This window comes from Nipponia nippon, unplaced genomic scaffold (assembly GCF_047370975.1).
Source record: "Nipponia nippon isolate SJK-2023a ecotype South Korea unplaced genomic scaffold, ASM4737097v1 scaffold_1, whole genome shotgun sequence".
Classification (NCBI taxonomy): domain Eukaryota; kingdom Metazoa; phylum Chordata; class Aves; order Pelecaniformes; family Threskiornithidae; genus Nipponia; species Nipponia nippon.
In genome coordinates, this window is record NW_028262290.1 from 147,038,289 (window position 1) to 147,065,161 (window position 26,873).

General features: G+C 36.5%; 1 protein-coding gene across 8 annotated transcripts in view; it reads left to right on the forward strand.

Moving 5' to 3' along the window:
* Nucleotides 1-26,873, forward strand: part of MLLT10 (MLLT10 histone lysine methyltransferase DOT1L cofactor) — a 139,514-nt gene that overhangs the window by 104,184 nt on the left and 8,457 nt on the right. For all 8 annotated transcript variants that reach the window (XM_087776542.1, XM_087776568.1, XM_087776505.1 and 5 more), the window contains 6 exons: nucleotides 14,446-14,563; nucleotides 15,899-15,971; nucleotides 20,451-20,605; nucleotides 22,488-22,676; nucleotides 23,082-23,170; nucleotides 23,296-23,657. In XM_087776542.1, the coding sequence (XP_087632668.1) occupies nucleotides 14,446-14,563; nucleotides 15,899-15,971; nucleotides 20,451-20,605; nucleotides 22,488-22,676; nucleotides 23,082-23,170; nucleotides 23,296-23,657 (986 nt within the window). The remainder of the gene's footprint in view (nucleotides 1-14,445; nucleotides 14,564-15,898; nucleotides 15,972-20,450; nucleotides 20,606-22,487; nucleotides 22,677-23,081; nucleotides 23,171-23,295; nucleotides 23,658-26,873) is intronic.

A 26,873-nucleotide genomic window follows, 5' to 3' on the forward strand; every position in this document is an offset into this window, starting at 1 on the left:
AGGCATAGTTTTTGTTTTTTCTTATATCAATGGTGTCAATGCGTAAATTTGAACTTGGTCCTTCCATCGTCTGAACCATTATACAGGCATATATGTCAACCAAACAGCATGCCTCAGATAAGCTGTATAGCATGACATGTCTCTTAAGTTATGCTCTACAACCAAGGCACCTATATTTATTGTCCCAATCTTTTTTCCCTTCTGTATTCCCTGTCTTCACCATTTGCAGTTAAACTGGCACTTTTCCTTTTTGTCTGGCATCCAGTTAACATACAAGAAGTAAGCAGTGGAAATTTCCAGTTGAGGCGAAATTGCTTTAACTGTCACCTTTCTGTTTGTTGTGTGGTTTTTTTTTTTTTTTTTTTTACCCTGCTGATCTATCAGGTTTGAGAGAAGCTTCCTACAAAGAAGCTGTAGTTGCAAAAGGTGGTCAGTTGGCTTTAAGGTCCATGCACACAGTTCTTCCTAATTCAAGGGAAAATGAGTTTACAGATCACTTTCTAGCATGCAGGAGAAAGAAGATGGATGTCTATTGTGAATTTTAAAATATTAAGTGCATTCATGTCCTGGTTGATATTTAGGATTGGTGCTACTTCTGTCATTGCACCAGGCAGATTAGATGCTTTTTCCCAACTTCCAAGACTTGAAAATCCCAAGCAGGTCTCCCTGCTGGAAGTGCCTTTGATTCACACTAAATCGTGACAACCACCTGTAACGTGCCTTTGTTTTTCCGGGGCTCTACGAGTCTTTTTCAGTTTCAGTTCATGAGGTCCTTGCTAGTGTTTGAAGAGACTCAGTCAAGAGAGCCTATTTTACCATGCAATTGTTCTCCAATTCATTTTTTTCATGCCGTTATCATAAATGACTGATTATACTTCAAGGGCTAGGGTTTACCTACTTAGTTCTGCAAAGTTTCATGAGAGTGCTGTGTCTGCTGAGTGGGCTCTTGTGGATGTATTCTCAGTGTTTACCCACCTCTTGACCATGAAAGTCTTCAAATAACGGTGTGCTAATGTATTTTTTGTGTAGTGCTGTAATTAAAAGAAAATCACCCAAGAACCTAGGTGTACATACAGTGGTTATAAGTTAAGGTAAGCCTGTGCCTCTATAGCAGATAAAAAGTAATAAGTGAAAAAGTAGGCTTTATTTAAACTATTAGTTAAGAGAGCAAGTATGCCCAGACCTTGGTTGCTCAGCTGTTTGGTCAGGACAGCAGACGTACCACTATTGGAATAGTACTAAAAATTGAAATAGCCTCAAAGATGTGCTGCTACGGTGCACTCCTCTCTAAGATTTCAGCTGTTAAGTTTTCTTAGATCTCTATTGGGCATTTGTAATTATAATTTTGGGGACATCATAAATTTGTCAATTTTTGATGGATTTTTTACATCCTTTTTTTTGAAGCAAGGGTGTTAAGAAATTCTAAAGAGAAGGTCTTGGGGGGAGAGGGGGGGGGAAATTCCATAGAATTAGTCTCAAAATTGGCTGAACTATTTTGATTAGGAGGTTATGGTAGACATCTAATACAGAAAATTTTGTTCATAGTATTAAGAAAACTTGCAAGCTATTGAAAGCAACTGTTCTAAAGCGGGAAAATTAGGTAACACTACTGTGCCTTTTATTATTTTTAATAACTGCTATGCCCATATAAAACTCTAGTGATTTAAAACCCTGAAGTGCTGCTTTTCAGCAACTAAACAACACTGATTTTAAAGCTTAAAAAAATGCTTTGAAAACCCTGCATTTTGATTCTTTCATTCTATTGTCTAGTATGATAGTTCCCATACTGTGGTTTTTGTTTGTTTGTTTTTAAGACGAAAACACAGTATGGGCCTTGTTGCAATCACCTTTTCTGTTGTGTCTCATTTTCTTCTCCCTCATGCCACTCATAATTTTTATTCCAATCTAATAAATCCAGAAGAGATTATTAGCTTGTGTTCCATGCTGTGCCATAACTGAATTTACATGCTGGTGTTCCTCACCAGGTGGGAATCAGTGGTCTAGTAAAAATGCCACTTGCTGGAAATGCAGATTTTTTTTTTTTTTTTTTTGCATCCTGTTCTTTTTTTATATTTCTTGGGCGTAGCCTCCCATAGGTTACACTGCTTAATTCAGTGAGGCTTTATTAGCGCAACAATGCATTTAACAATTGGAAGAATACAGAAAAAAGGGGATACAGGAAAGAAGGTACAGCTCACACCAATATTTGCTCCTGGTTTCCTGTGAATTGATCCTCTTGATGTGTTTGTCGGTACTGCCTGTTCTGCATGTAACAGCAAATCACTATATCCCAAACTACTGTCTTTTCTCTCAGAAGCATGCCTTTAACTTTTGCATTAATATTAATTTCTGCTCTGTTGTTGAGAAAAATCACTTTCTTGTATTTGGATTTTGAATAATGTCTTAATTTTTCCCTGTTAAGCCAAGTCACAAGTTGCACCACTCTGAGGTCCAATGCTCAGTTTTTGTCTCAAAGATTTCCTTGTGTTTCATAATTACAGCAGAAATGTTTGTCAGCCTGTTGTGGTGTTCTGTAACAGTTTGCTATATTGCTCTTTCTGAGAAGTTATTCTTAGCGATTAATATATGCTCATAAAAAAAGCATTGACCTGGGTGCCTCGGTATCTTTTGGTATTGTACAGCAGGATTTGTTTTCTGCTTGTCAGGAAATGGTGGTTGTTAGATTAAAAAAAAATTTTTTTTTTTTTTTCATTTTGACTTAGTAGATTTAGTGTTTTATAATGAAATGTTTGCTACTTTGGTCGAGATTGAGATTGAAATTGGTTGAGCTCTCTATTCTTTGTGATGACTTAAATCAGTGAAATTACCCTACTAGTGCTCTGTGGCCATTTGTTTCTGGTGTCTCTACATTCAGAATACCAGGATCAGACTGCAGAAATGGAAGTAAAGGTTTTTGACTGGGTTTTCTTCCAGTCATTGATTATTAAAGCCATCTCTCAAACTGTATTCCTTTTAAGAAAAAAATGCCTTTAAGTATCTTGTCATCTCATTTCAATAGTATTTTTAGTGGGAGTGGAAATGGCACGTAGTGGTGTCTTTAAGACATACAGCCTTTTATTTTAAACATTTGTAGCTCATCGTCTCTTTGGTGCTGGTATTGTATGATTCAGTAACGTATGATCTTCACATTATAGTAATCTCAGTTTATTCAGAAATTTTCAGGATTTGTTCTTATTCTGGAAATTTAATATGATCAAATTGTGACTTCGTAGATTATTTTTTTTTCTTCTCCTATGTGGTGGTATCTGTGCTCGTAGTGACTGTAATAAGCACATCTGTGAGGCAATTTCAAGCAATATTGCACATACTTGTCACTAACATGTTTTACAGATAGAATCCAGAAGATTATTTTCTCTTTCTTAGGAGAGAGGGGAAAAATGTTGTGGTTTTTGTTTCCTTTCCTTTCTTTCTCCACCCCCCCCCCCCGAAGTGGATTCTTATTTCTTTTTTAAGGTGTTTTTCTTCCTCTGCAGCTTCTGTTTTATTTTCTTCTAAGTTCCCATCTCTTACTCTATGCGCTGTGCTTCCTTTGCCACAGAAGCAGCTAACGAAGAGAAGGAAAAGGACAAGAAGTAGCTCTAACAGCAGTCCTTATGGCTTGCACAGAGATAGGGAAGCTGAATAGTTGCTGTTCATTACTCTTTTTAGTCCAGGATTTATTTGTGATGGCATGATAGGTCCACTTCAACATAGTGTAATGAACTGCTGCCTCCATGGTGGAGATGTGATAATTGGGAAGGTAGGTGCTGCTACTCAGTTGCAATTCTAAGAGAAATAAGTTTGCTTTAATCACTTCCATTATCCCTTCTGAAGTTCGTTTGGCTTTACTCCCCTTAGGAGCAGTAGAAAAACAGCAGGGTTTTCTTTAGCATTCATATAGTGGTGGTTATCCTCCTTTGTGTGATCCAGCTTTTAGAGGGAGATAAGGCTTATTTTTTTTTCAATAGATTTGGAGTTATTTGTTAACAATAGAGGAATGTGAAAGCTCGGGAATCCTGAGATCTTTTCAGATTCTGAATGTAGGGCACCTGATGTTTCAGATGCTTCTGTCCTGTGTTTTTATTTTCTCACTTTCTGAATTAGTCTAGTCCCTAATTTTGGATCTCTGTAGTCCCCTGCCCAATTTACACTATTTTTGGCTTCCTGTTTCAGTGGTTTTTTTCTTGTCATAGTTTAATTCTGCTCATTATTTTGCATGCTATCAAGGTAACTTTCTCCTCCTTTTTCTTTTCTATTCTGGCACCCACAGGAAAATAAGTGAAAACACAGGAAAAAGGAACTCTATTCTTAGTTCTTGTCCCTATCATCAGAGAAGTTAGGAGCAGTTTTGGGAGCAATCTTATTTATACCCTCCAAAACAGGGATGGAATTATGAGGGAATTTAAGTGTACATCTTCAACAAGTAGTCTTTGCTGAAAATTCAACTTGAGAGTTTTTTTTGCAAGTCTCCAGAAGGGGGATTTGGGCATTTTCATAGTACAGTAAAATGCACATACCTGATTGATATCGCTGCCGAGTTTGCAGTTGTAGCCTCAAATTATGGGTGTCATATTCTCAAATTCAGTATGGCCAAGAAAAACACTCCTCTGTCCACTTCTGTTTCCCAGTCTTGTGCAGAAAAACATATCCTGTTTCCTGCCCCCCCCCCCCCTTTTTTTTTAAATTAAATATTCAGCTCAAAGTAAACATGAGGAAGGGAGGAAAGTTCCAGGTTGAGCATCTGAAGTTTGCTAGAGCTGGGCAGACAAAAGTATAAGTCCATTTAAGGGAAGTTTCTGGGCCATCCTCTCTGTGGGTACTCTAGAAAATGTCAGGTCTATCGGCTGTCAGTGTTTAATGAACTTTTCTTTGGGGAGTAGAACAAATACATGAAAAAAGACAAATTGCCCTCAGTTTTGGACATTGGGATATGACAGATGTGACAATCTCAGACTTCAAGTAACCTGCACTAGGTGGTTGGCTGCTTAAGTGTGCTTCCTGTTTTGCTCTCAAAGGTACACATCACAACCATGTGTAACGGCTGAAGTTAAGAATTTAGTATAATACTCCTGCAGACACCTTTGGATCAGAACATCTTAAGACTTAAAACTAGAGACTTTGAAATGATCTCAGCAAACTTTTTTAATCAATAATCCTTTCTTGCAATGCAAAGGAACTTATCCTAATTATGGTAAATTACATAATACATGTAATCAGAGATGATTTCCATAACTTAGGAAGACCTTTACGTTCTTTTTACATTTTTTCAGGCCACTTCCTGAAGTCTGTTTCTTAATATAGAAATAGTTGAGATGTTGGATGCCAGAATAGCTCTTATGAAGTCCAGAGTGCAGATAGTATAGATTTCTACTGCCTATCTGCAAAGCTGGTAACGGGTTGGTGCCTTGTGGTGAAACCTCTCACCCCTTAGAAATCAGTCATTTATGTAAAGCATAGACAGTGCTTATGACAATATGTTAATGTATTGCTAAATTTCTCCAAAATATGCTTCCTCTGGTGATCGTGATATCAGGTCACACCAGTTTTTTCCTTTCGCTGATACTAATTCATTTGATGTAATCTAGAGTTAAGTGATCTTTCCTGCAGATAAACAGTATGTTTTTTAAGTTCTATTAGTTCATTTTTTTAAAGTTTAATTTATACATTGCCATACAGTGTGTGGTGGGGAGGTTTTTTTGGTTGGTTGTTTTTTTTTAAGATCCGACGTAAGAGTAGAAGGCTTTACAAATTTGTGGTCAGTTTGGTTGCATTTTCTGCATTTGGCTTTCTAAAGATGATTTGTATTACCTTTAATATGAGTGGTATTTAAAAAGAGAATAATAAAACATCTGGAGATCATGATGCATGGTTTAAGCAGCACGCTTCCAGAAGAAGGAAATCATATCCTTACTGTGGTACTAGAATTCTCTAATCGATAGAAATGGTGGATACATGAAAAGCAATTAACATTTTATGTGACTATCAAAACACCTCTGGATGATAAGATCTCTCAGAAGAGGTTCCTACCCACTGGGTCAAAGGTAAAATATCAACATGGGTCACAGACTGTTTGGATGCTGAAATTACCCTGTACTCCTTATCTCATAACTTAACAAAAAGATATAAAAGGAAAAGCCAGCACATCCAGAAGAAAAAGAAATAATTCTTAATAGAATATGTTGCTCATCCTTGGGACTCATTGCCACAGGAAATTGCCAGCGCTGGTAGATTTAGAAAGTGCTGAATGCATCCCTCAGTATGCTGTAGACGGAGAGGGGTTTGGTATTGTGGTGTAAGATGTCAATGCAAAACAGTGATTTTCCTTCTAAAACCATGAAACCATATTTGTGTCACAGCCACTTAAATTTAAGAGTCTTGCAAAATTGAAGTGTAAAAGAACCATGCTAGTAAAGGCTTTTCCATCTAAATTTTCTTGTTTGTCACTTAAAAGCTGTTTTAATTCCTTGTTACTTCTAGGCAAAATGAGTCGAAATCTAATTTTCTTCTCATTCAGTCTAGCTGAGGGTTTTTGGGGTGGGGGTGGAGGAGAGTAGCAAGGAGGAAGAATTTACAGCCAGAGGGAAAATTCCTTCTAACATGTGACTCAACTAGAAGAACAAAGGAATCATAGTTGCAAGTAATCTAGTATTTAGCCCAATTAAAATCTTTACTTTTTATATTTTCCTCTTGCTTCAGTAAGATTGTCTTCCTGTAGACTTATGCAGTATACAGGTAGTCTGAAAGGCAGTTGCATGATTTTGTGCAGTGCTGCACGCTGAGACAACTGCATCGATGTTTCGGTCTAGCAATAAATGTTTTCTGCCTTCAAGCTGAAGCTTATTTAGCTTGGCTTATCTGGTGCTGCTGTAGCAACCATCAGTCTCCAGGCAACTGAGGCACATTGACCTCTTCGTTGAACTGAGTGTAGCACTACTTCAATTTAGCTGCCTGAGACAATAGTAATGGTGTTGAATGTGAAAAATGTGAAATTTTCTAGTCTGTATGCAATGGAAAGAATAACTAAAAATATTTAGATGAAACTGAATGTTTAGGTTTGACTTGAAAAAGATTTCCAGTTTAGGTGGTGTATGCTTTGTTACAAGCTGCAAAGTTCATTGCTGAGGCAGTGTTCCTACAGGCCTTGTATAAAATGTTGAGAATCTTGCAAGCGTTTTTACACGGCAGTAATTCTGCTACTGTGGGTGTTTGTTTCATCACTTAAATAGCAAAGACTACTGAGGTTTATTTAGAAAGTTAAAATGTCAATGTTTGTGAATAAGTAGCTGATTCTTTATTATTACTATTTTTGAAATTATAGATGATGGAAAATAGTTACTTTTCTCTCAGCTCCATTATTTGCCGTATTATGAGTGTCTGGCTTTCTTCAGAATACTCACGTGAAGAAAATAGATGACTATATGGGTATACTGGGGTTTTTTTCCTAATCAAGTCATTCTTTCTGCTAGTCAATATGAGAGTGAAATTGTGATTCCTGATATATAGGTTAATGTTCTTAAGGAAAACAGATTCTTGGGTAAGATATTGCTTCCATTGTCTATGTAGAGCACATGCAGGTTAAGTGCTATGAAGACAGAGGTAGATGAAAAGGATGGAGGAACAAACTTGAGGTAAAAGGAGTTTGTGTTGAAATGATAGCTCTGTTTTCAGTTAGGTTTGTGGGGGAGGTGGAGGAATCCCAGGGTCTTATCTTTGTAAAGCCTCCTTTTAAAAAAAACCAACAAACACCACCAAACAAAAACAACCAACCAAACAAAAAAGACCTCTTAATGAGGTAGTGTTCTAGTAAGTTTTTGTACAAGTCTCTTTTTTGTGTCTAGTTTGTAAATAAATAATTTTAATTGGTTGAAGTTTTATATAATATCCAGCTTAGTCAACATGGAAGGGATGAGTAAACTGGTAGTACAGTTGAGGTTATAGCTTTTTCACATTATTTGAAGATAGGCCTTCTACCCATGTGGTTTTTAATGACTTGATGTGCCCTTGTTGTACACTGGGCAGAGGTATAAATTAGTTTCTGTAGGTGTGCCATTAATTTTTCATTTTGCCTTTCAAATCCCACTGTGTTTCCCAGTTGCATTCATTCATGCCCTTCTTGGAAAATATTTGAGTGCTGCTGTTTGAAGGTTAGATGGTTTCATTTAATTGAAGGATTTATTTGTACATTTAATCAAAACAATTGATTCTCAAAGACAGTATTTGATTATTTGCTCGTTCATAAGCAAGAGTCTTCATTACAGCTAGAAGTTCAAAGTCTTTATTTTTGCTAGTAACATAAAAAGTACTAATGATGTGAATAATATATCCATAGCATGATTTTACATCACATATGCAGTTTTCCTGACAGATTTTAATTATAATAATCTGTACATTTGTAATTAATGCTCTTTTTGATTGAAAAGTTGCCTTTTTATTCTAACATATCACAAACCCTTTTTCTGATTTCATTTTAACTTTTTCAGCCTCCTAATTAAGCTTTTCAGTTAATTCTTTTATTTCAGCCAGTTAGTGAAAACACTTATTGTAAAATTGCACCTTGATTATCTGTTTTAAAAAAAACCCAAACTCTAAGGACTTCAAAGTGCTTGGATGGTAATGGTGGCAGTACGGGATGGGTTATCTTTTCAATCCTGGTATTGCTTTCCTAGAGTGAATCAGTAAAAGACTACAGTGGATGTTTGGGGTTGCTTTGCATTGGTGATCTATGTATGATAGCAGGTGAGGTGAGGTTAGCTGTAAAAAAGTACACTTTCTGTTTTCAGTCATCAATAGTGCTGTAGCCTGTTTTAGTGAAGAAGTCGATATAGTTTGCTTGAAAATGAATTATGTTCAATTTATAACTGTGAAAGCCAAAATACAAATTAAAAAGGTGTACATGAAAGTATTGGTTTAGTTAAAATATATAGATGGTGTTTATCATGCTGCATTTTAGTATTATTTTGTGTTGTGCTCTTTGTTTTGAAAAGTCATATGATGGTTTTTAGAAGAAATGTGGAAACAGTATTTTATTAAGGATTTTCTGTGTTGTCCTCAATTCCATCTGTATTTCTTGGTGTATAGGAAAATAAACAGGAATTTGGAAATTTTTTTTCATTGGAAACAAGATCTAGATAAGATTTCTAAGCAAATTCCGTATTCGTGGTGAAAATAGTCAAGAGTTGTGTTGTAGCAGGTGATGCATAAAAGCTGTTGATGTGGCAGAACTTCCTCTTGGGCTTCCTAGAAATCTGGTTGTATTGCTGCAGTTAACTGCAGTCTGACCACCTGTGGGTTCTCTGGGGGTGTGTTGCCATCCCAGATGAACAGCTAACAGAATTCAGAGAAGGCAAGTGATGATGTGTAGCAGTGGTTCCCCCACCTCTCCTAAATGAAATTAAAGATGGTACTGGAAGTACAGAAAGAATAAAAGGAAGCAATAGCATATTCTTCCCATTGCATTGAATACCCAAGAAAAGCCAACTGTTATACGCTCCCCATAGCGTAACTGGCCTTCAGAATTCTAGGGATAAAAATCACTTCACTTGTCCAAGTTAAGCTAGGAAACATAAGGCCAGGTTGCTTTTGCTGCTGTCACTTGATAGGCAGCTCTTTTCACTTGTCAAGGAAAGCGATTTTTATATATGTATATTATCAATTTTTTATTATCATTATGTACATAGCATTAATATGTTTGAATATCTAAGCTCATTTAATTGCAATGCAGGTTTTAATTTTGATGCTATTTTCAGTAATACATTCTTCAGATAAATGTTGCTTGCCATTGACCAAAATACATCAGTTTGAGATGACTGCTAGCTGAAGTAAACTGATGTTAATACTTGGTCTAGTGCTTGAATTTCCTTCCATATTTCATGAAGCTAGACAATTGCATGGAAAGCATTAGTCACATCTTCTGAGAAGTGTAGCAGAATAGCGTGCAGAAAATTTAGCTTTAAACTTCATCTGCATCGAATTTTTTTATCCTGTTTTCAGTAGTAGTTGGCCATAAGAAGTAGTTGTTGGTGATATCTAGTGCTCTTGATTTCTTCACTTTGTGTTAATAGGAACAAGGGGTAGTTTTGGGCTTTCTGTCACAGCTTTGTGCTGTGATGAAGAACCTAGTATGACTGGTAAATGGTATGGCCCCAAGCACATTAATCTGGTACTCATACTTCAAGGGATATAGACAGTGCAGGAGCAATGATATGTTTTTATTTTAAACAAGAAATAAAAATAACCTTTGAAATTATTATTCACAAATAGATACTGGCTGAAGTAGGGAATTAGGTGATCTGTCACTAATTGTAAAGCATCATCATAATATGACGCAAAGCTACAATATAGCAATGACTATTTTTAAAGCAGAGGGGGAAAGGGATGTTGATTGGATATAAACTGATTAAGAAGCTGTCTTGGAATTGGTTGTTCCGGCCATCCTTGTTGTCCTATCATGAAAGGAGGAGAGTTCAGTAATGGTTTAACTACAATTAAATCCCTCCCCTTTCTTTATGGAAACTCAACTGTAGGCATTTCAGCATTAGCCTAAACAATGGTTTTGAATATGTTAAGCCCCTAACAATTAGGGAGCAGTTTGGGGCATTGAATAATGTGGAATGATGCAATTGAACCTGACAGCTTCAACAGTCAACCTACTCATGGGACCCGAAAGTTGTTCACACTTGGTTTCATCTCTCATCACACGCTGAGTATTAAAACCTTACTGGTGTGGAGCTGAGACAGAAATGGGGCCTGTTATCAGAAAATATTTCATAGCATAAAACTTGAAAGGCACAGGGGAATAGGCATGCTCAAAGGTTCTCAAATTTTTGAGACCTAATCTAATTGTATACAGCGAAGTATTGTCTCATTTTCTCCCCTTTGTTTTTTTTTGCTTGAAGAGCATGTAACTTTTGAAATGAAGAAATTGTTTTCCCTGGAAATTTAAGTAAATATCCGGTTATGAATGCAAATAGTTGTCAACTTGGGAAACTTCATAGTCATACTGTTACAGTAAAATACCATTTTGGACTGATGAAAACAAATATAACACTATTGTAAATATTTCAGAGGATATTTATATATACGAGTTAAATTTAGTTAACTTGCAAATCTAGTTCTTTAATTAGAAGAATATACTTGCCCTTTCTTTCTTGCTGTAGAGAAAGCGTTTTTAAGCATCAATCAAATATCAATCATTTATTCTTATTGCACTCAGGCATTCCGTGAATTACAGTGTATCTTCCTTCTGTGCTGCTCTGCTGCTTATTGCTTTACTGATTTATTGAACATGCCATAAATGAAAGCAGTGTATTATATACCTCTAGATGGGCTTAAATCCTTCTGCTAAAATCTTTTCAGGAAAATTTGCTGCCTTTTCAAAATAAATACTTAGCAGTCTCTTTATTTTATTAGTCCATACGTTTTGATGGTGCATTGTGTTGACTGTTTGAATGGAATCAGTTGAAGTAAAGAATACTACAGCTTTAAAAGTTCTTCATTTTAGAACATGTTTCAGTCCTGTGACCTTAATATGTATTGACAGGATGATTGCGCATTTTTAATAAATGCTTGCTACAGCTTGTTTCGACTGTGAGTGAAACATGAAGCTCCTATTTCACCTTTAAATAACGTAGCACTCCTCCACCTCCTCTACTTTCCTGTCAGATGAAGTCATCACATACATAATAAAGCTTCGCAAATCGTTATTCTTGTCATTTTACGTTGTCATTTAAAAAAAGTATTTTAAAAGTTTTTTATTTACCTCCAGCATACTTGAACAATTTTACTAATATGACTTTTTCCTTTTGAGAGTTGCGTAGGATACATGATGGCACTAGAACTTCTGTAGTTCCAACTTGTTGTAGGACACCTTAACCCCTGTTAAGTTTAGGGTGAACCACCACTTGTGAAAAAAACTCAAGTTCTTGGATATTGTTTAAATCATGCTAAGTCTTTTGATCTGGTATATCAACCCACTTAGCAAACATTGTTTAATTCCTTTGATGTCTTTTGTTTTGTGATGTGATGGTTACTCAACAGACTTTAGCAACTCCTTTCACGATACTTAGATACTTTTAGAAAGTTCTTAAAGCTATTTGGGCATGTTTCAGTCCAATAAACATGTATTCTCCTTGCTGATTATAGCTGCCCTGCCATCCTAAATTAATATATAGTTGCTATTGCCCAGTTTTAAGCAGCCTTGCAGTGAATTACACAGAGTGAGAGTATGTATAGCAGCTTCTGTGTAAAATGTGAGCAGTAAGCTTACTAGAATTCAGAGAAATCTTTTATAGTAATATTCTAAAACTAAACAGAAATAAGACCTGGTGTTTAAAAAAAAACAACAAACAACCAAACTATATTAGTAGAATTCATAAGCTCAACAAATTTATTTGATAATGTATATATAGATTTTTATTTTGCTCGTCTTGTCTCTTAGATATGGAAGCAAATAATGGTTGAATCTTGTAATACTCCATTCTGTAAGGTTTCTTCAGTGAAAGAATTTGACAAAAAAACTGCATTGTTTTTGAAGTTTGTTTTGTTTTTGAGAGGAAAACAGCTGAAGGTTGCTAGTGAACAATAATAGTTGAGTTGGAATCATGCTATAGGCGTTTGTTAAGGAAAATGGCAGGAGCTGTGCAGTATTGCTGCCTTCATCAGTAAGTGTCACAGTACTAATACGCACTGTATTTCTGGAAGCTGTCATACCTGGGTTAGGTGGAAATGCCTGCATTATTTTTAAGACTTAAAACTAATTCAGATTAATTCTACTAAAGACATGCAATTCTTTTAAAAAAATACATAACAGCCAGATTTGAAGTGAAACTGGGGTTCCGTGTCTAGCAATCTTGCCCATACCTTTAAACTGAAAAGTGAAAAACCGTGATCATTGTAAGTAATTATTTGTGGCTTTTTCTAACTTTGTGACAGTAGAAGAATGTAAGTATCAGGCACAATTTCTCACCAATATATAGTAAATAAAGCATCATTGAAAACAGTTGTGTGAATTCATAAAAGTCCATTCATCAAGTTTAATATGTTGGCTGAAAGCCAAAACTTAATGGTAGTGTGTGATTCTTTCCAGAGACATAGTTTATACTCTGTAATATTTTGCTGTAATAACCAGTATGTTTCCCCCGTCTCTTGTGTGCAGTTATACATGTCAAAATGTCCCACAAATTGAGTTCCTTACTGTTCACCTTCTTTTTTTTTTTGTTTTTCAAAAAAAGTTTCCTTTATAAAGGTTGTTTACATTTTCTTAAAAGATTAATTTTAAAACCAGTGATCACACAGGTTGTGTATCTTTTTTTCCCCCTCCACCCCCTAATATTGCAGTCTTTTCTTTGTTCTGAAATAATTTTTATATCAGGCAGGAAAATGCCTTTTTAATAAGCAGCCATGCCTTTTTTTCTTTGATTGCCTGTCTCTGCAACTCAGCATTTGACACAAATCTTTTCTTCGAAAGGCAAAAAGCATAAGCAGCCAAGGAAGAAGGTATTTTTATTGCATTGGATTATGCAAGATTTTGGCCAGCCTTCTTAGCTTCATCTGTTTAAGGGTTCATTTTCGCTTGTTTGGCACAAGTCCCAGCAGAGACCTTCAGAATTGTGGTTAGCAACATGAATGAACACAAACTTTGGGAGCTCTTCAATAAGTAGAGCTGGCCAACTGCCAAAAATACAGTTCCTTATATGGGGTCAGGGCAAAGCTGTGATTCGGCGAGCCCCCTATTGTATAGAAAACATACTTGTAATGGCTGTTTGCATTCTTTAAAATAAAAACAAAACAAAACAAAAAAACACCAGGCTTCCAAGTCTATCAAAATAGGAAGTAACAAAATAGTGTGCAGGTTTTACTAATGACCGAGTCGAGCAAAGGAAATATGGCTCTGTGTAGTTAAACTATAGAGCTGAAAGTTGGACCTTTTGACCTCCACAGCCGGCTTGTGATGTAAGGAACCCAAGCATTTGTGAGACATCTGTTGTCTACCTGCCCTTATTTTGTAAATGGTTTAATAAGATTAAATAATTAGTAGGATAACCACATGGTCGCCATGCTACTAAGTCCCAGCATTGAGTGCATAGTTCAGGATCGCAAGGAAGTCTACCCATCCTGCTACATGGTGGTTGTTTTAAAATGCAATTTAGGTATTTTTAATATTTGCTGCAGTAATATTTTTATTAGAGGGGTTTTTTATTAACAGATCTTGCCAATGACAAGTAAAACACACTTTAAAACCTGATACATTTTCAAAGTACTGCAATTCTATTTCTGTACTCACAAATGGAAAATAATATTTTTTTCTTTTAAATACATTCCGTTTTTAAAAAACATGCAACACTAAAAAAATTAATAAGTGTGCATTAGGAAGGCTTCTTTAAAATATATGTAGCATTTCTCCCCCTTTCAAAAAAAAGGATTCAAGTTTTAACTGGTTTCTTGCAGGCAAGCACCCTACCTGGATCTTCTCTCAGTCTGCCTCCATCCCACATGTACGGCAATAGGCTGAACCCAAATTCAGCAATGGCAGCACTTATAGCTCAGTCTGAAAACAGCCAAGCAGGTAAGCCCCCTGCTGCTGCTGACAAATGTGCAACTTTACAGACTTCAGTATTTTAAAAAAGATTGTTGAATTTTATTTTTGAACTCTGCTCAGCATTTGGTTATTAAATGTTTGTATAAAGTTGTTGTGTGTTGGAAGTGAATTCTCAGTTGTCCGGCAGAACAGCGCGGGTTTTCTTCTCCCCCCTTTTTTTTTTAGTGTCTGAAATGTAAATGTTTAAGCAGAGCCATCAGCAGGCAGGAATGCAACAATGTCTCCTGTGACTTCTGTGATTGATGTGTTCAGTTCGGAGCTCTTTGCAACGAGAGGAACACAGCTCTGGGTTTTGTCGTGAATAGTTTAAACCTTTATTTGCATAATTCATGAAATTGCATTACATACAACTTCGTGTGAAAGGGATCCCGTTAGAGAACTTCTGCAGCGTTTAATAATCTTGTGAATATTTACCGATTGGCATTTTGTACCGTTGGCTCTCCTCTACAGTTTTAATGAGCCGCTGGCTTTGCTTTGTTTCATTCCCTCCGTAAGGATTTGTTGACATGTCGTAGTAGTCATGCCTGTTTGGGGGCAGGGAATGAGTTTAGCAGTTTACCAAGAATGGATCAGTCATGTCTTTGCCCTCCAAGAGGTCGGAGGTCGCTTGACTCAGAATAGGGGGAGGGCAACCTTGAAGGGGGCAGATAGGGTTATTTTATTGAGAGGCCATAGGGAAAATAACCCTTTTGAGTCCTTCCAAGCAAAACGTTTTCGTATATTTAATGAGGCCTTTTTTGTTTGTTTTACTGCGTTTTTAGCAAGGGACTTTCCTATGCTTCTGCTTATAAATAGGAATTAGTGAATTACACACTTTCATAAAGTTTTCAGTAAATTCGCGGAATAATGTCTGCTTGTTAGACGGCAGCAGTAAGTTTAATACGTTATATATTTTATGAGTTGTTTTGGGACGCAAAGTGTTAAAAAAATACAGAGCATCAGGATTTGCTGTGATAAGCATACAGATTAGCTGTCCACAGCTGTGATTCATTACTTTCACCGTAGAAATTAAAAGTGGCTGAGGGGAGGGTACTGCAAATGCAAACCACGCTTCTGTGCTGTAAAACTGAAAGGAATGAAAGAAGTGAACATAATCCATGGCCTGGTACAGCCTCAGAAATGTGTAAGGACAACACCTTACATGCTACAGTTCAGCAATCTTAAACTAGTTACGTATTCACTCTTCAGCAGTACCTACAGATAGAAGTTGAGATTTAAGGTATTTTTAAAATATCTACATCAGCTTTAAAACTCTTATCTAAGAAGAGTCGATTTATCAGCTGTGAAATATTTACACTGCAGATCAAGATCTCGGAGATAATAGCCGAAGCCTTGTTGGCAGAGGAGGTTCACCCAGAGGAAGTCTCTCACCACGGTAAGCGTTATTTACATTGGAGAGTGCAGGCAGAGGAAGTGTTTTAAGATTTGGAAACTTCACTGTCTTTTTACTTGTAATACATGAGTGTTTTAAAAGCCTATATATACGTATGTATATATACGCACGTGTATACATACATTTATTTTTATATAGATATATCCATCTGAAAAAAACCCTGATATGCCCAGATAGCTAAAGATGTGCTGACATTTACTTTTATATCAACTGAAATTAGGTTTACAAATGAAGGACTTTACTTAAGGAATGGAGACTTTCTTTAGAGGGATTTATCTGTCATTTAATCCACATTTACTACTTATCTCCTCAGATTTGTTACGAAAATAATATTTTTAGTCATATTTGCAAAAATTCCAAAATCCCTTAGGCTTAAAGACTACAACAAACACAGGAATGAGACGGTCTGAGCAGTTAAATATCAGTAAAAATTTCGAACAGATATTTTCTTCCCTTTCCCTCACCACTTCAAAATATGCAACAATTCTCTGTGGAAAAAAAAAAAAGTACTTTTTTTGTTCTGCTGCAATTCACCTCTACTACAGAAGTTTGACATAAGAATTATGCTGGAATTGTGTCACATTATTTTGTTTTAAAATACTTGCTGTTAAAATTTCAATATTGTGTTTTAAATAGTTCAGTAATATTTTCTGTATATTTTAAGTGAATCTTTGTTTTTAAAGGGCATTATTTTCCATACTGGATCCTACATGAATTAGATTTTATAGCGTTATTACTTTTTTTTTTTTTTTTTACTTAGGGACTAACCATGCGGATTTCAGCATAGCTAAAAAATGGTCGTTACACAGAACACAATGAATTTGATTGTTACAGTGTGTGTTTATTACAGTAATTTATAATAAATATCTCCAAATTAGATAATTTAATGTACATGCCTGCTGTTGTTGATCTTGTACTATATTCCTTAATTAATCAAAAGACCTCTTGTTGAATGGGTGAGAATATCCATTAGAATACTTAGGTGTTATTACCTAGTCATGAATGGCTTTTAAGCTTTCCAATACGTCTTACTTCTAAAACAATAAATAGAGAATTTACAGATTAGTTTAGACTGTGTTCTCAGTATAAATACCTATATTTACATTAGCATATAAATCTTTATATAAATAAGGAACATGTCGGTATATATACAGACAAGTAAGTTAAGAGAATTTTGCAAAGGGAAACGCTCAACAACGAGGAAATTCCGGAACTTTTGATTATATATTAAGTAGTCCTCTTATGCATATATGTTGTGCTAATTTAGAAGGTTTTAATGCCTTCTTAGTTAATATGCAAAGGTCTGGTCTTTGTACGATTTGCAGTAGGCCATAGTTGTGTTCAGGCTGTCTTTAGGTAGAATATTTGGGAAGCTAAACTTCTTAAATATGACGCTTCTATGGAATGTATGTGCAGTGTATATACAGTCCAACACTTACAACATGGTCAAATTTCACCTGGTTTTGGTGGGGATGGCAAAGGAGAACTGTATGACACAAAGGCCACCTCAGTCCACAATTGCAGAGCTTCCTTCAGCGTGTGGAAGCTGTATCACTTTGCAAAGAGCTTTTGCTAGGCAGCAGTTGTTCAAACACAAGCCAAAAAAAGGGGGGGGAGGGCAGGAGGGCAAGAAATCACTGCTGTAGTTCCAAAATTGAAAGATGGAAAAACTTAGTCTGAAATACCTAGCATGGAAAAAATTTAGAAAACTTACCCATTCAATTAAGTTCAGTAATCAGCAAATTTCACCCCTGATTTGTGTGATAAGAAAGATCACACGTATGTCGATGTTTCTAAAATGTGTAGGTAACTTTCCACCTTCCCCAGTTAAATAAATAAGTAACTCCGATTACTTAAAATATGGTTTATAGTGAATAAAAAGCTAGCTTCAGAAATCTGTTATCTGAAAACTTTGCAACTCTTAGTGTTACCTGCTTTATCTATTAAAATTATTTTTCTGCAAGTTCGGACTCACTTCCCTTTGAAGCTTATGAGATTCATAAATAACACACTCCTCTGAAAGAACCATGTAATTTTCAAATAGTTGCTTAAAATAAAAACACTTGCAGAAGCAATTGTTTGCTGTTGGTGATGCAGCCGATTTGCAGCTCTTTTGAAAAGACGTATGTGACTCATGAGCTGTATGGTCATTTCAAATTCATATTGTTCTATCTTTGTACCCCTATATAACCACAGTGTTTGATGTTTAAGCTGACATATTTAAAGTTTTAATATATTTGAGAAATATAAATACACTTGGTGTACGTGAGCTGTTTCCATTTTGCAAAGGAATTGCTGCTTTTCCCAAGGTAGCACTCAAACTTTTTTTACCCTGTACTTAACACATTTTTAAATCTAAGTTTATGTAATACCTCCATTGAAATACATATGTATGCCTATATGTAAATTCAGTATTGTTTACAATGAATACTATGAGAGTATGAATAACTGTACCCCAAACTTAAACAAAAACCAGTTGTGAAAATAAGTAAGGTATGAAACAAGGGATTCCTATCTCAGTGACAGCATCAGACCTGCGCATACAGCACATTTATGGTCCTATCGGAAACTATGATCCAAATACTATTTGAAACAGGGATTCAACCCTAGTATGCGGCAACCGTATCATGTATGGTGGATGAGGTAGGGGTTCAGCTGGAAGAGGATGGATTGACTAATGTTACGATACACGGAAATCTAGATTTTATTTTTTTTTCTCCTTCTGTGCAGGCTTCCAGTGAAGGATTGCAGAGGTTATACAGTCATGTGCTGCTTTGTTTCTACCTTTGTGAAATTGATAGGAAACAGTCCTAAGCCCAACAAGAATTTTGTTGGTGATTTATAATTCAAATGGCGCAATCTGTTAGAGTAGCGTTATGCGCCCTTCAAAAGCATGCATACAGAGAAAGAAGTTGGGGGGGGTTGTGTGGTGGTTTTCTGTATTTGTTTTCTGGTTTTGGTTGGTTGTTTTTTCTTTTTCTTTTTCTTTTTTTTTAGAGTGTGTTGTTTGTGTGGAGTGTAGTACATCTGTTCAGAATGTTTCCGCATAAACCTTCCTTCTTATCACTTCAGCACATCGTGTAAACAACTAGTTTTAAGGCCGTTTTTGCCATGTCTGTGCTGAACTGTTAAGTACTGCTGAGTTGCCATCTCTTGTCAAAAAACACTACCTTGGTTACCCATTCATCAGGGCTTTTTGTTTTAACAAGTGTTTTTCTTCTTTCATCCTGTATGCAAAAGAGGAATTATTTATAAATACTTACAGAGCTCTTAAGTCACCTACTTAAAACCTTTTCTCGTAAAAATCGCTTTGCTCCGGTGCCTGCAAAATGCTTGACAGTCATTAGGTAGCTAATGTGCTGTGACCACTGCTTATTACACTAATCATAATTAACACACTGATTTCCTGAGCCCTATATGTTGTCCTGTACTGGGACTATGGTGGTCTTGTTGGTAAGTTTGCACTGCGTCTAGGATAGTACAGCTGTGATCCTGTGATGGCACCAATAGTTATTACTTACAGTGATAACTAATATATAAGAATCTGAATCTGAGCTCACTGGAGTTGATTTAAAAAAAACCAACAACAAAACAAGCAAACAAAAGCACCAGCCAACTTTTAGTGGGCTTTGGTGTTGGTCCTGTATGAGGAATGGGGCCATGCATACCTGAGGCCAGAATCCCGAGTCAGAAATACACTGAGCATCTGGTTTTGCTCACAGGTTAAATTTTGCCCCGTCCAATGCAGAAGAAGTCTTCTCATAGGACCTGAGGGGTACTCAGCTTTCTTAGTGGCTGTGTGCTGAATATTTAATTTTCTCCTGAATGAGAAGAGACATGTGGCAGAGGGATTATTCTTTGAACTATGTGTGATCATGAGTAAAAAAGGAAGTATATTAAGTGTGCACAGGACAAGCAGAGGATAACTTTAACTTTCATTGCATCCCTTGTGAAATAATATTTTCACGTAGTCCCTCAAAAATCTTAAAACAAGTTAGCCTTTCTATGTGGAAGTACCATTACCGTGCTGATTTTAATACGTTGGAGTGTTTTTCCCGGTTTTCTCTGGGAAAGGTTTGAAGATTTTTTTTTTTTTTTTTTTTAAAGACAGGTGCTCTGTGTATCCATATACCGTGGTTTCCTGCTGTAGGAGTATGTGTTGTATAATTTAATACAATGCTGTTTGTCAGTTAGGTATTATGTTAGTCTGCATGCAAGAGAGGTTATGTGCTTTCTCAGTATAAATTCTCATGCTGTAAAATATTACATCTTTTTTTTTATAAAAGCCTTGGCAGTGAGAACCAGGAGTTCTTAGTGGTTTTGATGAATTAACTTAGTCTTGGAACTGTAAGCTATGTAGGTGCTAAGGGCTGATAAAAGGTAAGAAACTTCAACAGCCTTTTACTAATACATTCCCTTCCATCCTTTTCTTTAAACAATAAATTGCAATATTTTCAACAGATCCCCTGTAAGCAGCTTGCAGATCCGCTATGATCCATCAGGGAACAGTTGTGGGGAAAATTTGCCTCCAGTAGCAGCCAGCATAGAACAGCTTCTGGAGAGGCAATGGAGTGAAGGACAGCAGTTTTTATTAGAGCAAGGCACCCCTAGTGACAGTAAGTACTCACATTCGGTTTATTACTGCTTTTGTTAACTGTGTTATTCAGAACTGCCATTCAGCGCTTGTCCAAGAATTTTAAAAAAACCTTATCTTCTACTGTGAATAGAAATATAACTGTAGTGTGGAATTGTAACATAGCTCCTAATGCAGCACATGGCTTCAGTAGATTACAAGAGTTCTCTATAATTATCTACATTTTTATGGATGGGGAAATTGTGTCAGGCAAGAGGAAGTGACTTGCAGATCCAGCTGGTTGGTTGCAGCGTTTGGAAATGAATTCTGGACTCTTAGATCCACTACTGTAAATAGTACAGCACAGTTCCCCAGTTCGCTTTATATTGTGTGATATAAATTGGCATAATAATTTTTTATTGTTATATTTGTCATTTTTCAATTCTGTCTACTTCTGTTGCTGTTTTAGAAAAAATGTTTACACATGTGAGGCAGGTGTCTTACTGGACTTTTCGTATTTTTATTATGTTCTGCATTTCTTGTGAAATTCTCAAAGCAAGCAAATAATTATTTTCTCAAGTTATGTTTAATAGAGTGGAATAGTCCAAGAATGAATACGTTAAAAGCATAAGTGATGAGTAGATCACTTTGGATCTCCATATTCAACAATATATCGGTATCAAAGACAATGACTGAATACATTTAAAAATTTTTTTTTTTTAATACCAGGTTAGGGTTTGTGTTATATTTTATTGAACATATTCTTCTTCTTGTTGGTAGTGTAAAGTGGTATCTAGTTGGTATTTTTATGAATGGTATCCTGACAAAAATGCTAATTGTGAGGAAATTCATGCAGGGATAATCCTTTAAACATGATAGCTGGAGGACAGGTTTAGCTAAGTCTTATTGCATCTCATTTGGGCTCACTGAGGGTTCCTTTGTATGTTCTTGAAGAGGAGGGATAAAAGCTAAATCCTTGGGAAATGACCAGATGTGCCTATACCAGTAGACTTATGTCTGTAGTAGGCCCAGAGGTCATGTTAAACAAATACAATTTAGAATTAAAAAAAAAAAAAAAAATGGCTATCCCTGTGGCTTTACAGTCACACTCCAGTACTAGTTGGGAAATCCAAGTTCTGAAACCAAATCGGAGTTTGAGAAAACCGTGCTTGGTAAAAATCAGGTTAGTACAGAAGATGATGCCCTTTTTCTGCAAAAAAAGGGGTGGTAACTGCAGTGCTCACACAGTGCTCCCTGCTGGGTGATTTGTAGATCGCTGCTCAAAGCAAATGAGAGCTCCTGCTCACAAGGTGTGTCATGATAACTTCACGTTGGGTGACAGTTTTTTCATTGTTTCTGGAAGTTTGTGATTCACTGTACAGGGCATTAAAGCAGAAAACTTCCCTTTTCACAAACTTGCTTGTTTGTATATAAATAATGTTGGTTGGCTGTATTGTTAGTTGAATGCGTATTTGTCAAACTTGCTCTATTTTGATAATGTTTAAAATTTCTAATACTGCAGCTGAAATAGATTTTTCCCAACTATGCAATTAACCTGTGCTACTAAAATAATATTTTTATATTCTCGTTTGGGGATAAGTTATCATTTACTGCTGTTTGCTAAAAGGAATGTCAGCCCTAATGATGCGACTTCATCTGTATTTAACCCAGGGTGTAGATATATTGCAAAATTACTATCACATGCTACCCACTTTTTTCTGCACTTCAAATTACACAAAATTGATCCTAAACCTTTCCACTTAAAGTCAAATTTCTGTAATGTGTCTCTCTGTAATAATTTTATTTATATTTTCACATATGACTTAAGGCTAGTCTTAAATTGTAATACAGAAATTAAAAAAATGAAGACGTTCTTCATTCTTTGAATGTGGTTGCGAAAAATAACAAATGCATTTTTACCTTAGTTTTAGGAATGCTTAAATCATTACACCAACTTCAGGTTGAAAATAGGCGGTTAGAAGAACAGATAAAGAATCTGACCGCTAAGAAGGAGCGGCTTCAGCTACTCAATGCTCAGCTTTCGGTGCCCTTTCCAACAATAACTTCAAATCCTAGCCCTTCTCATCAAGTACATGCCTTTCCAGTACAAGCAGGTAAGTAGAGTATTAAAGTGTCAAAGTAATTCGAACACGTATTTATATGAAGGATCTATTTCATCCCTGTATGCCATTGATGGGAGATGCATATACATGTAGGATGAATATAGACTAAGTATTTGTTTGTGTGTTTAAATGTTTAAAAGTCAATTGGAAGATTTATATGAACCATTACTACTTGTTCCAGTGCAGTTTTTTTTCTTCAGTCTGGAGCACATCTGTTTGAATCTATTGATTCACCAGTTATTTAGTTAATCTTTTAGTATTCAGCAATGATTTTAAGGTTGACTTTGCATTTTCTATGTTTACCTTTGACATTATTTTGAAGTAATTATTCCGAATCTTTTTTGACATGTTACAGATATTTAACCACTGTGTGTTTTTTTGAAATAATTACTTTAGCACCTAGCACTGATTCCTTGAACAGCAGTAAAAGCCCTCATCTGGGGAACAGTTTTTTACCAGACAATTCTCTTCCTGTATTAAATCAGGTAATTTTTATTTGCTTCTTCTAAACTTAAACTTGTTACAAGTTAACTCATCGTAGTCCTTGCATTGTGCTGTTAGGTGAAATTTTATGCAGCTGAGGGGGTTTTGTTGTTTGTTTTTACACCAGGAGATAACCTCCAGCGGACAAAGCACCAGCAGTTCATCAGCTCTTTCCACTCCACCACCTGCTGGGCAGAGTCCAGCTCAGCAAGGCTCAGGAGTCACAGGAGTTCAACAGGTCAATGGTGTGACAGTGGGGGCACTAGCTAGTGGTATGCAGACTGTAACCTCCACCATTCCTGCAGTGCCTGGTGTGGGTGGAATAATTGGAGCACTGCCAGCCAGCCAGCTGGCAATCAATGGAATTGTAGGGGCTTTAAATGGGGTAATTCAGACCCCAGCAACAATATCGCAGAACCCTTCTCCTCTCACTCATGCAACTGTGCCACCCAATGCAACGCATCCTCTGCCAACCACGTTAAACAACAGGTAAGAATTTGCTGATTTTTGTTTTTCCTGACAGTGCCTGCTGTTCTTCAGGTTAGCTGTATTTTTTACCTGTCTTATTCAAAAGGTACTGTTTCTTCCTTAGCCTGTAATTGTCAAACTAGGTTCTGCTCCTGATCTGCGAATGAAAGTAAGAAGGCATTTAATGGAAGCGCGAATAGTCAAGTTAAAGAAAAGATGTTTTCTGTTTAGCTTTTGGGAGTCCTAGTGACCATTTATTCCTGTTTTTTACTCAAATCACATTCCCAAACAAATGTAATTATGTAAATGTGCTTCAGCTCTTTTTTTTTTTTAGTTCAGAAAACAATATTCTTTGTCTTGCCAATTGTTCTTCCATGATTAAAGTAGCACTGGAAAAGCTACCATTTGTTGCAGTAAGAAGGGGGGAGGGGGAGACGAGTATACGGACATGTAATTAAAGATGTAACAGGCATAACTAACCAGAGTAGTGATACAGTTGCATGGTGTCTTCAGTTCTCTGCATCTGTGACTCCAAAGACAACAACATTATTTTTTCAGGTGGTGTTCCTAAGGATTTTTAAATGCATAAAAAGATCCATGTTTGAGTATTCGTAGCAGCCCTTCCCCAAAAAACAGGTATCCTCAGTAGCATAAACTGCTGCTGCTTGAGGTGCAAGGCAAATGGGTAACAAAAGGAGACAGCTGCTTTCCAGGAAGGGGAATGGCCTGCTTGGTCTGGAAGTGTTTTGGGATAGAGCAGAGCCTGGGCTAACTCATTCTCCCCGCTCCCCTTCCCCCCACTCTTTGTATTGTCCTTCACTTAGGAAGGAGAGCTATGGTTCTATGTAGAAAGAAATGCCTGCAAATTAGGGAGTGGATTACTTGTCTTTAAGTAGAGTTTATTTTTGGAGATTATGGTGGATTACCCACCAAAAAAGGCGCATGTGATTGGAATGATGCAAGGGATGCCTGGTTTTGTAGCTTCTTTTTCCAGTTTCTTTCCTCACTGTATGTTTGGCAGCTACTGAATGTTCGTGTACAGTATCATTGTGTGGTATTGCTTCAATAGGCTCATAAAACCTGATACTTTCAAGTGTATCCTGTTGTTTTGATGAGCTATCATATTTGTTCTGAGGACGTTATGTTTTTCCTAGTTTATATCATATATGAACATAGCATTTCGTACGTTAAACAAAAGACATTTTCTTCATTAAAAGTTACCTTCTTTATTGAGTATCAGAGGTCTGCTGAAAACACAAGAATTTTGTGTTACTCTCCCCAAAAGTGTGAGGAGGAGTGAAAAATACTAGACAAAATCAGTAATATTAACCAGTTGTGTAATGCTTTCCACTTTCAGGTAATGCCAAAATATACCAGTTGTGCTGCTATTTCCTCATAATGTTTTTATTAATAGACAGATTATTTATTTCTGACTCTTTATATTGCAGAAGTTCTTTTGTCTTTTTTTTTTTTTTTTTTTTTTTTTTTATATCCAGCTTTACTGCTCTTGAGTGTGTAGCCTAGTAGTAGACTACTCCAGTTCATGCAGAATAGTGCAACTAGTATCCCGTTCATTAGCTTTCATTCTAACTGTTAGCATAGTCTGGAATACTTCAACGATTCCCTGTTTTCTGCTACAACAAGCTTATGAAGTACAACTCTGCCAGCATTTCCATTTTTCTATTTCTATTCTTGCATGATCTCTTTCTGAACTGCTCCCTCAATAATTAATATTTATTTTAAATTTAAAAGTGCACTTTTCACACAATTCTCTGCTTTACTGAGCTCATCCAGATGATTTGCTGGGCCCCCTTCCTTTTGAGATGTTTCACAATTGCCCCCATTTTCTGTGAGTTTTCAGTATTTCTAGGTGTATATTTAGAGGAAAAAAGTTCAGGCCGAGCAAGCACTAATGCTAATTAGTGCTAATACGATTATAGCAATGATACATGCATTCCTCATTCCTGTTTCTTCCATTACAAATGCTTCAGTGAAAAAGATGAAAAAACTTTTCTGTTACTGGAAGTTAAGTTGTGAAGAGGCTCTGGGATGACTTTGAATGAAGGAAAAAAAAGGAAAAAAGAAGAAAAAAAAAAAGTATTTTCCACTGATTGAGATTATTGGTTCCGAAACTATGTGGGAAACCTGCCACTCTTGAGTTTAATGCTGTTTCAGTGGCAACTAGTTGACTCTTTAATGTCAAATTCCTCTGGGCATCACTACTCTTTGAACTGCGTGAGTGGGAGGGTTAAATGGTAACAAGCCCAGGCAGGTATGGAGGTCTGCTACCATGCTATTGCGAGCTCTCTGAACCTGGTTAGAGTGCACGGGGGTGATCAAGTTTGGAGCTGGCTTAAACCAGTATGCCCAAGGTGATGGGAAGTCACATGAGAACTCAGTGCTGCTTTCTAACTTGTTTTGCATTTTTCGAAGATAAAAGACTTCCCAGATGTTCCTCTAAGTTGCTACTTACAGTAGCTTCCCAAGCTTCTGTTCGGACAGATTCATGTGAAAAATAGCTAGATTATTCACCTATACATGAAGACTTCTTTATGCATATTGTCCTTATTCACATGAGCTCTTTGACGGTGGGCCGTAGGGAGGTGGCAAAACACTGATCCACACACTGCTGTTGGAGAGAGTTTCAAATTGTAGGTAAAAGTCATTTGGCAGAGAAAAATGCTCAATCCTTTTCTGGGAAAAAGATGGCTCAATACAGATTGCTAGCAACCAGGAGATTAAGTGATTTGAGGAAAAAGATGGGATTGTTTCTTTACATTCTCACAACCAGAGAAGACTGTAGGATGGAGAGTTTCAGACTGATCATATACCTTTTAATGAGAAGCTAAAAAGGATTAAATTTACATTCCAAGCTGATCTGGTTTAGTGAGAGCTCTGTGGTGAAATCCAGTGAACTGCCTCCTCTGGGAAGCTTGGGAGCTGCAGCGTTTTGTCTTCTGCAGTTAGGTTTTGTTTCTAGACGCTTAGATCTCAGCGGCTGGCTGAGGGTATTTTCTTACAAGTGCCAATGTAGAGCAAGAGAGGACGACAGAGTGGATAAAGAGAAGGGAGAACAACAGCAGAAGAAAGGAGTGCAAAGGTAGAACATGATGTAGGAAAAAAGAAAGAATGGGATAAAAGAATGAAAAAAAAACAGTGGAGAAGATTGATTCCAATATAGAAGAATACAGAAAAAAGTGAAGTAAAAAGAGAAGAATGAAATAATGGTAATATTAG